Consider the following 9611-nt stretch of genomic DNA (forward strand, 5'->3'; position numbering starts at 1 on the left):
AAAGAATAACGACATGTTTGATCATTAGATGTTTGATAATGGACCTATTGTTAACAGAATTGACACACACACACACACACACAAACAAACACAAACACATGCTCTCTAGTCCGTACATGAGAAACCTTTGATAAATACGTGCAGCCCATGCCTTGCCTCTTTACTTGGAGTACATCAGGTCCATCGGGTTAAAGATAAGGATTGACCAGACACTCTGGCTCCCCTTCCCCCTTTCCTCACCCCAGCCCAATGTTGGACTTGGGGGAGTCAGGCGCCAGATTGACGAGAGGAGCCGGTCCCCGGTGTTCATTTTGCATGCTGATTCAATGCGGTCTCATCCAGTGGCCTGCGATTGTTTGCCCATCCCCGAGTTACAGTGGTGCTTTTGTTCTGCGCCTCCATCAGGTCTGAATGCAGCCCCAGAGCCAGGTAAACCTAAAGGGTATTTTATCACGTCCCTTTGTCTCGTGGCTCTGAGCCTCTCCCCGCGCAGTGGTCCCCAACCACAGGGCCCAACAACACTGCAGTCACTGTGGGTGTAGACATGGTATTTTCTACAAGGAAATTATGACCCAACCGTGACTCAACAAATTATATGTGAAACTTCCATTCGAATTGGTGCAGCGTATAATAATACACTCATGTGTCTTAGCCATTTCTTTGCAACTTAGCTTAATTCCTCTGATATTGTATGCAATGCTATATCAACAACAGTGCTATAACACAAACAGTTTTGCAATATTGGTCATCTTTTGATCAGAGATGAATCAATCATCCCTCCCTATTGTTTCTTTTTTTTAACGCAGGGGTTATTGTTGATCCCTTAAGCATAGTCTACCAGTTTGATCCATTTTGCTTTCTATTTTATGCTGCAGCAATTTCAATCAAAACAAACTACCAGTACGTTCTTATTTGGACTCTCTGCTTAGTCAGACATGCTTAGTCCTTTAAACTTACGCAAAAGCTTTCACCAAAGGACAGTGAATTTACAAATGCCAAAAACAATGGAAAGACATTGTAATGAAATATCATACTAAATCATCATAAAGACAAATCAAGCAATAGGGTTGTCTATACAAGACAGCCAACTAGGAAAGAAAACATGCCAGTATATCCCCAATACCATTCAAAGAAACCAACTAAAAATAAATTAAACCCCAACAGCAAACACATCGCTAAACAGATGACCTACGATTATATAACATATGTATCTGAGTAAAGCTATGGCGGCTAGCCTGACATGCACAACACACAAGAGTTGAATACAATATCATACAAATACTACAATAGCATGCATAGCTCTTTCAACATGGCCCTTGTGACAGGTTTGCAGTTATAGAAAAGGAAGAGTGTGTACGTGTGTGAGCTGAGCTAGAGAGAGAGCTTGAGAGAACTCCTGAATATGAGCCATACTATGTGCCATCTGTCAGTATGAACAGTGATAGTAATGTCATCGTTGCCAGAATGGGATGAACAGATCTGAGCGCCTGTGGCCCTCCTTTCATTGGACATCTCTGCACATATTGTGACCCATTCGAATAAACATGATCAACACATATGTATGATGGTACAGCAGAAAGAAAGAAGGAGGGATTGAAAGAATGAAAGAAAGAAAGAAAGAAAGAAAGAAAGAAAGAAAGAAAGAAAGAAAGAAAGAAAGAAAGAAAGAAAGAAAGAAAGAAAGAAAGAAAGAAAGAAAGAAAGAAAGAAAGAAAGAAAGAAAGAAAGAAAGAAAGAAAGAAAGAAAGAAAGAAAGAAAGAAAGAAAAAGAGGGAAAGAGGCATGAAAGACATGTATTAAGTAACAGAATGAAGAAAGAAAAAAATAAATAAATAGATAAAAAAAAGGTACGATAGATTGTATTTCATATTGTTATTTCCTCCATGCGTATTCCTGTTCAGAGATGTGGGGGGCTGGAGCCATCCCATTTGACTGGGTGTCCTCCATGCACTGGCGTCGGACTGCCCATAAACTACCTGGACGCATCATTGCACAATCACCCATATGCATCTTAACGATATATTGCACACTTTGGAGGTGAGCGGAAAGCAGAGCCACGGGAGGAAGTCTCTAGAGGTCTCTAGTTGCCATAAGTAATTCATTTTGTTTGTTCTGTCATTTTTTTGTTCATGTTTACTACTTTTCTTGTGAAATGTGCATCATTTTGATCTGTGTCTTTTGGGGTCAGGGTCAACTTTCTACCGTGTCACATTCTCAAATGGACTCGTTGAAAGCTTCCCGTCGTACATTTGAACGAGTGGTAAATAAACGACCTACATTTTACCAGGACAAAGTATGCCAGTTTCGTAAAATCAATTTTCAACAGTCTGGCGATGCCACCGTGTTCGAGCTCAGACTCGGACACACGCTATTCATTGAATTTGATCATATTTGTTTAGCACTGTGTAGCTACGACTCGGGTGAGTTTACCTATAAGAACATTCCTGGTATTGTTCAACATTTAAATATTGAACTACCACAGGTTTAAGCTATACACAATCGCGCGCAGGAAGATCTTAACGAGCATTGTTTATCAGGTGTTTTTTGTCTTCTTGGCCCAAACCCAATCAAATGGGAGGCTATTATGCCTATTCACTTTTGCCTACAAGAAGTTGCCTGTAATCCAGTCATCTGCCTACAAGACATGCATGACTGTATAGGCCTACTGTTTAAGATGTAAAGATGTTTGAAGGCCTTTGAATGATTGAAGGTAGGACGGTTGTGGTGAACAAATGAATGACCTAGGCCTTCCATTAACCTATCCGTTCGATGAGGCCACATACAGGCTATTATAAAATAGGACGAGACACAAAATTCGGATAGACACGTCTGAGGCCGCAGTACAATCTTCTGTTTTACTTCAATTAAGAAAATTACACAAAAGTGGTAAATTCGACAATAAATAATAAATAATTTGCTGCACAAGCACAAACAAAAACGCATTTTCAGTATTCGTCTTTAACTTAGAACTATACACATCTTTGGGAAAGAAAAAAACCTTGGACGGACACTAACACACACGAATTGCCCACAAAGCCTGTGGCAGAATAGAGGTATACCTTGTTGCAATGCTTTATTAGTGGGGCGTTGAAGGAAACGATGCAATTCGAGCGAAAAAGCATGGGATTCCCTCACATATTTAGACCTATTCCAAGAGTCATATCTGGTCGAGCTCTTCAATAATAATAATAATAATAGAAAAAAATGAATCAGTCTTCCTCGTGGAGAACTCTTTTTTGTTTGCCTTTTCGAATATTGGTGCCACTTACGTTAAATCGTGAACACACACAACAAAGTGTGTTCGATTGTTTTTCCTGTTTGTCCTATGAATTTACTGACGGAGTTGACATCTGTCTTCTCTTTTGGCAAAACTTTCACCAGACAAATGCAGCTGCTGCAGCAGCAGCACCAATCCTGCAGGTCGAAGGAAAATCCGTGGTTCCATGTATCAGACACGAGACACCAGGCGGTGTGCTCCCTCTCCTCAGCAACTCGCTGCAGGCTGCTCTGCAAAAACCGTCGCGCTGCGGGCTGGCCATGTGGTCGGAGTAGTAAATCCTAGGATTGTCTTCACAGTGTAAAAATTGACAACCGGTGGGGTTGCGTCGCTATAAAGAGGTTTCGTGCAGTCGGAGAAGTACACAGTCTTCGAATGAAGTGAAGAAGAAGAAGAAGAAGAAGAAGAAGAAGTGGACACCTCGGAGGGTCCTTCGAGTCTCTCCCCGTCCCTTACGCTCCTCTTCCTCAGACAGAGGTCAGGGGCAGCCGAACTGCCCTGCAGCCCTACGCTTCTAGCGGGCTCGAGACCATGCTGTTTGGCGTGTCTGGAAGCTGGGATGACATGGACGCCACTTCGCTCCCTGTTGAGTTGGACCCCGGACCTCCCTCCGAGAAGTTGACCTGAGACAAAATAAAAAACATAATAATTTTAAAGTTTTAACACGGCGACCGTAAGCCTTATAACATTACACCAACGTCCTCTTTGTGTCGTTGTATAGGGGTGCAGGCCTGCTTCCAAAGTGAAGTCTTCAGGAGTATGTGTGTGTGTGTGTGTGTGTGTGTGTGTGTGTGTGTGTGTGTGTGTGTGTGTGTGTGTGTGTGTGTGTGTGTGTGTGTGTGTGTGTGTGTGTGTGTGTGCGCGTGTGAGTGTACGCGTGCGTGCGCGGTTATGTGCGTGTGCGTGCGTGCGTGTGTGTGTGTGTGTGTGTGTGTGTGTGTGTGTGTGTGTGTGTGTGTGTGTGTGTGTGTGTGTGTGTGTGTGTGTGTGTGTGTGTGTGTGTGTGTGTGAGAGAGTAGCGGGCTGCTCACCAGTTGCTGGAACGCAGGCTGGTCTATGTCACTCTGCAGCGCGAAGTCGCTCAGGACCTTCCAGGGCGGCTGGTAACTCTGCACCTCCACCGGGTTGGCCTGCAGACCACCGTCGTGTCGCTCCGGGCTGGCCGCCACCATCGGCGTGCCCGTCATCCCCTGGATGTTCTATGAAGAGTCATGGGAATGGTAGAATATCAAGAACAATATTCACCATTATAAGCTCACAACACAATATCGTGTCATCAAAGTGTGCCGGGAGAGCTCACCCGTGGCATTGCGAGCTTGTCTTTAACGCCTCAACGAAGTCAAGACTCAAGACTTTACGCACGCGTTTATAACCATAAAACGAGCTCTCCATACCGGATGATCCTATTTTTTCAACGAGGTGAACCTTCTATACTACTACTGTGCCTACAACTGCTTTAACATAACATCCACATAGTTATAACGTAACATCTGTCATTTGCACAGCATTTTTGCACTAGAATCCACCCTGCCTGGTACCAAGACCACTTTTGCTATTTTTATTTTTACTTATCTTTCTTTACTTTATCTTGTTTTATTGCTGCTATGTGGCTGTTGAGGAAACAATACTAATAATTGCACTCTTGCGTACTCGTTCAAGTAAGAAAAGTGATTCTGATTCTGATTCTGATTCAGTGCTCTTCCTCCGTACCGTCTTGTCGTTGGGCTGTTGCTGCTGCAGCTGCTTCATCAGGATGCTCCTCTTCTTGTCCTTGCAGCGCTTGTTTTGGAACCAGACCCGGATGACCCGCGGGCTGAGCCCCGTCATCTCCACCAGCTGCTCCTTCATGAGCGCGTCGGGCCGTGGGTTGGCGTTGTAGCAGGTCCGCAGCGTGTGGAGCTGCTTCTCGTTCAGCACCGTCCGCACGCGCGTCGTCTTCTCCGGCTGCTTGTGCACGTGGGGCCGCAGCGCGGGCTGGCGCGCGGAGATTGGCTCTGCTGTTTGGAAACGAGCGGGGATGGAAGTGGAGTGGGGAGGGTAAAGGGATAAAAAGAGTTAATCAGAGTTTTAGAAAGAGCAAAGGAGCAAATTTATTTTTTCTTGAAGTGTACATGGACTGCACTTCTACAGCGATTTTCTGACCGGTGGCCACTCAAAGACCTTTTACAATATTGCCTGACATTCATACACACAGTCACGCACCGACCGCGTTGGCAACAACGCAAGGCGACGGCCAGCTCGTCGGGAGCCGTCCGGGTTAGGTGCCTTGCTCAGGGACGCCTCGACACTCAGGATGAGCAGGGGATCGAACACAGGCTTTCCTAGCACTATCTTTCCAGCAGTATGGCTGTGAAATTACGAGCCCCGTTGGAGGCCTTCATCAGCTATATCGTTCAGTCGCGCCAAAGGCACACATTGGAGATAACCAACCCATGCACATACCAGTGCAAAACCAACACTGCTGCAGGCCTGGACTTCATACGACCAAGACTGGGCTGAACTACAGTGTGTGTGGAATGGCGTGTTGAGTGTTGATCAAGAAACTGGCTTCTGAACCAAGCGTATCTGTGCATTCCTCCAGCAGTGATAACCTTGTGTATTTCCGTCATTCAGTTCACCCCCTCTTATCTCTATGCAACCGGGGCCTCTGAATTACAATTCAAAAAAACCCAATTAGGTCCATAAGATCTTCTATAGAAGCATAGTTTTTCTTAAAAATAAGTATAATCATATCCCGAAGACACACAAACACACACACACACACACACACACACACACACACACACACACACACACACACGCACACACACACTAACACGTACACGCAACCACACGCCTAACCCCTGCAGATACCCGCGCTTGAACGAACACGCGCCTGAGCACACACACATACACACACACGCACACGCACACTCACTCACTCACTCACACACACACACACACACACACACACACACACACACACACACACACACACACACACACACACACACACACACACACACACACACACACACACGAATATATATAAATATAAAGTAAATATGTGTATATTAATATATATATATGTATATGAAAAGATATAAATAAATGAAGGAAAAAAAACAAAGCACACGGCGGTTCCATATTACTGTACCTGCCAGCTGCAGCGGCCTGGCGGGGTGCAGGGGACTCAGGGGGTCCCCGACGCCCATCGTGGCCCGCTCCACCACGTCGTGGTCGGCTCGGCAGAAGAGGCCGTCCTCCCGCAGAGCGAACTCGTCCCCCGGGATGAGCTGCCGGCTGCAGGCCACACACCGGAAACACTCGATATGGTAAACCTTGGAGCGCGCCCTCATCACAAAGTCATTTTTGCTGAAGCCGATGTTGCATTTAGCGCACTTTACCCCGTATAACCTGCAGGAGAGAGGAGGGACAGGGTATGAGGCACGGCGTCCGCGTCCCTTAACTGCACACAGGAGCAGTTGGAAACATGGTAGGAATAATAAGAATGATAATGAATCTGATAATGATATCGTCATGATGATAATAATACAATTATGAATGAAAATGAGAATGAGAATATAAATGAGGGAAGGAATACTAATAAGAATGATAATGATCATAATATCTTCATGACAATAACAATAATAATACAAATACAAATTAGAAAATTCCGGTTATGTGAGATGGCCTATGTATGAATGAGTAGGCTTATGTATATTTTTTAATACTGTAGTTATGACTATTGTCTTTATTAGTACTATTTAGTAGGCCTAGCAGTAACGATTGTTGTATATAGGTACTACAAGTAGACCTAATAAGGGTCCATACATTTATACGTTTCTTGGTTGATCCTTATTGGTCATCATAGTTGTTGCTTTATTGTTATTGCTTTTTTTAGTGCTTATTTTTTAGGATATCATTGGTGGGTCAGTTAGCAAGACGATCTCAATGCAGGGACAACAGTCGCCTGAATTAAAGGCCTCGGTCATTATAGAATGTAGGCCTTAATCCATAAGGCCTAGCAATTTGACTCTCGTCTTTGATACCTTTTGACCAATTATCCTGTCAATTATATAGGATTAATAAAATAAACATATAAATATACACCTGTAGGCCTATATATATTAATAGCGGCTGATGAAGCAAAGTTTAGTTTCACTTTAGTTGGATAATATTGCGCTATATTGTAAATGAAGGGCCTCGTTTTCCAACACAATGTAAAGCAATATAGCTGTAGAAATACTATGGGTTTAAATGTCCAGAAACATCTACGACATACATTTCCAATCGTCTGGCACATAATCGGGCTAATAACCATCAAGGTTATATATATCGAAATACATATCCATGTTATCATTGATCCAACATTTTCATTTCCATTTGTTTTCCTATAGAGTGGAAGAAAAAAACGCTATACCTGACGTAGTCCCGTTTACAGTAGGTTTTCCCATCTCGGACAAAACACGTGCAGGACTCGTCCAGATACTGGTTACACTCCGCGCACTTCAGACAGGCCGCGTGCCACTCTAGGTCCGGGGAGACGCGCAGGATGTACTGGTCGTGGATCTGGTTCCCACAGCCCACACACAGGGACATGAGCCGCTTTTCTGTGGAGGAGAGCCCGTTTAGTGAGGATATTAGGCTTAATGAAAGACCGTTCAAACGTCTCGGGAACCTTTGAAAGAGTGACCCGATTCGTGATACGAATATTTGTTATTTTTCATATCGATGAAAGATACCAATACAAGCAATATTCAATTTGCGACCTATAAGAAAAGCTGATCCTTTGAGCACATTTGATAAATCCCCCCAAAAAAACAATATGTTTCAATACTGCAATTACTTTTACTAACCTACTGCAATGGAAGATTATGATGATGATGATAATTATAATAATAATAATAATAATAGTAATAATAATAATAACAACAACAGTATGAATAATAATAATAATAATGATATTAATAATGGATAAAAGCATAATCATATACAATTGTTATAGGCTATTGTTATTATTATTATTATTGTTATTATTATTATTATTATTATTATTCATATTATTATTATTATTATTATTATTAGGCCTATACGATCAATTGAAGTAACGCACATCTAGTCTTTTCTTTTTTCTTATCATTATTAGTAGGTAGTGTTTATTATTGTAGCCTCTACAAACTAAATCACGTAGCCTAATAAATATATTTTTTTAAATAAAGCCTTTAGAATGTTCTTTGGTCTTCAAAACATTCTACATCCTACACAAGTTCATCTGATGGATGACCCTTGTTTTCTCTTAATAATAATAATAATAATATCTTATTGAATCTCTAATAATAATGATTACGATAATAATAATAATAATACTCATCAATAATACTAACAATAAATAAATTGTAATATTTTCATTATTTCATGTTTTCATGCCATCTGAGATCAATCAGCCCCCTATACCAACTTATCACAGTGTTTCAGAGAAAGTTGGTGGGCTGCAAGTTCACCAGAGAACAGAGAAACAACACATCTCATATTCTCCCAATTCGCCACATTGAAATCATCCTCAACACTGCAACTCCTTCTCCAAGTTCCCTCACGCTACCCAACAATGAAATTCACTTACTTTTCGGCGGGTCCCCCATGTCTCCCATGTCCAGAAAGTAGGGCGGTGTTAGGTCCACTTTAGAAACGTAGTGCCACTGTTCCTGAAGCCTGCTTTTAGTGCGCTTCTTCCTCCCGCGACAGTGAGGCCGCCGGCGGTCTGTCAGGGTGAGCGACGGGGTCTCAACGCGCTGCACACTGCCGGGAAAGAAATGCCTTGAGCGGGCTGGAGGCGGGGAGGTGTGGGTGAGAGCGAGCTTGTGTGTGTGTGTGCGTGTGTGTGTGTGCGTGTGTGTGTTTGTGTGGTGTGTGTGTGTGTGTGTGTGTGTGTGTGTGTGTGTGTGTGTGTGTGTGTGTGTGTGTGTGTGTGTGTGTGTGTGTGTGTGTGTGTGTGTGTGTGTGTGTGTGTGTGTGTGTGTGTGTGTGTGTGTGACTGTGCTCCGAAGCTGGGTCCTATAGTATACACAGTGATGGGGGCTCTCCCGTGCTTATCTCTCACTCCAACACTCGGAGCCTCAGAGCTCCTCTATCGGCATCGGCCGGGCTGACGTAGGGCGACAGAACGTCACGTTTCTGGGACGCTGATTGGCTGCGGAGAGGCGAACAGCTGTTCCTCAAAGCAGTATCAGGAGTGAACACTTGCAGGAAGACCATGTTGTGTAAACTATAAGTTGATGTGTTCCTATAGTTTGGGGGATTTCTGTATGAGATGTAAGCTATTCTTTACACTAAGATCTAACCTAGTTCGCTGTTT

General features: G+C 43.3%; 1 protein-coding gene across 2 annotated transcripts; it reads right to left on the reverse strand.

Moving 5' to 3' along the window:
- Positions 1-2062: 2062 nt before the first annotated feature.
- isl1a (ISL LIM homeobox 1a) lies at positions 2063-9233 on the reverse strand. 2 transcript variants are annotated; one of them, XM_056591451.1, is made up of 6 exons: positions 8880-9233; positions 7680-7869; positions 6414-6673; positions 4988-5271; positions 4309-4476; positions 2063-3900 (listed from the first exon to the last, which is right to left on the reverse strand). In XM_056591451.1, exons 1-6 carry the CDS (start codon positions 8905-8907, stop codon positions 3784-3786), a joined length of 1047 nt encoding a protein of 348 aa, XP_056447426.1. In that variant the 5' UTR covers positions 8908-9233; the 3' UTR covers positions 2063-3783. The 2 variants fall into 2 exon arrangements, with proteins under 2 accessions (XP_056447426.1, XP_056447425.1); XM_056591450.1 differs by having other exon boundaries at positions 4988-5274.
- Between the last annotated feature and the right edge of the window lie 378 nt (positions 9234-9611).

The sequence above is a fragment of the Gadus chalcogrammus genome, chromosome 6 (assembly GCF_026213295.1).
Source record: "Gadus chalcogrammus isolate NIFS_2021 chromosome 6, NIFS_Gcha_1.0, whole genome shotgun sequence".
In the NCBI taxonomy this organism is placed as follows: Eukaryota; Metazoa; Chordata; class Actinopteri; order Gadiformes; family Gadidae; genus Gadus; species Gadus chalcogrammus.

Coding starts and splice junctions, on each gene's coding strand:
- isl1a (XM_056591450.1), bottom strand. CDS start 8,907: ATGGGAGACATGGGGGACCCGCCGAAAA. Junction 5,275..6,413: donor CAGGCCGCTGCAGCTGGCAG/GTACAGTAATAT, acceptor GTTTCCAAACAG/CAGAGCCAATCTCCGCGCGC. Junction 3,901..4,308: donor AGCCTGCGTTCCAGCAACTG/GTGAGCAGCCCG, acceptor ATTTTGTCTCAG/GTCAACTTCTCGGAGGGAGG.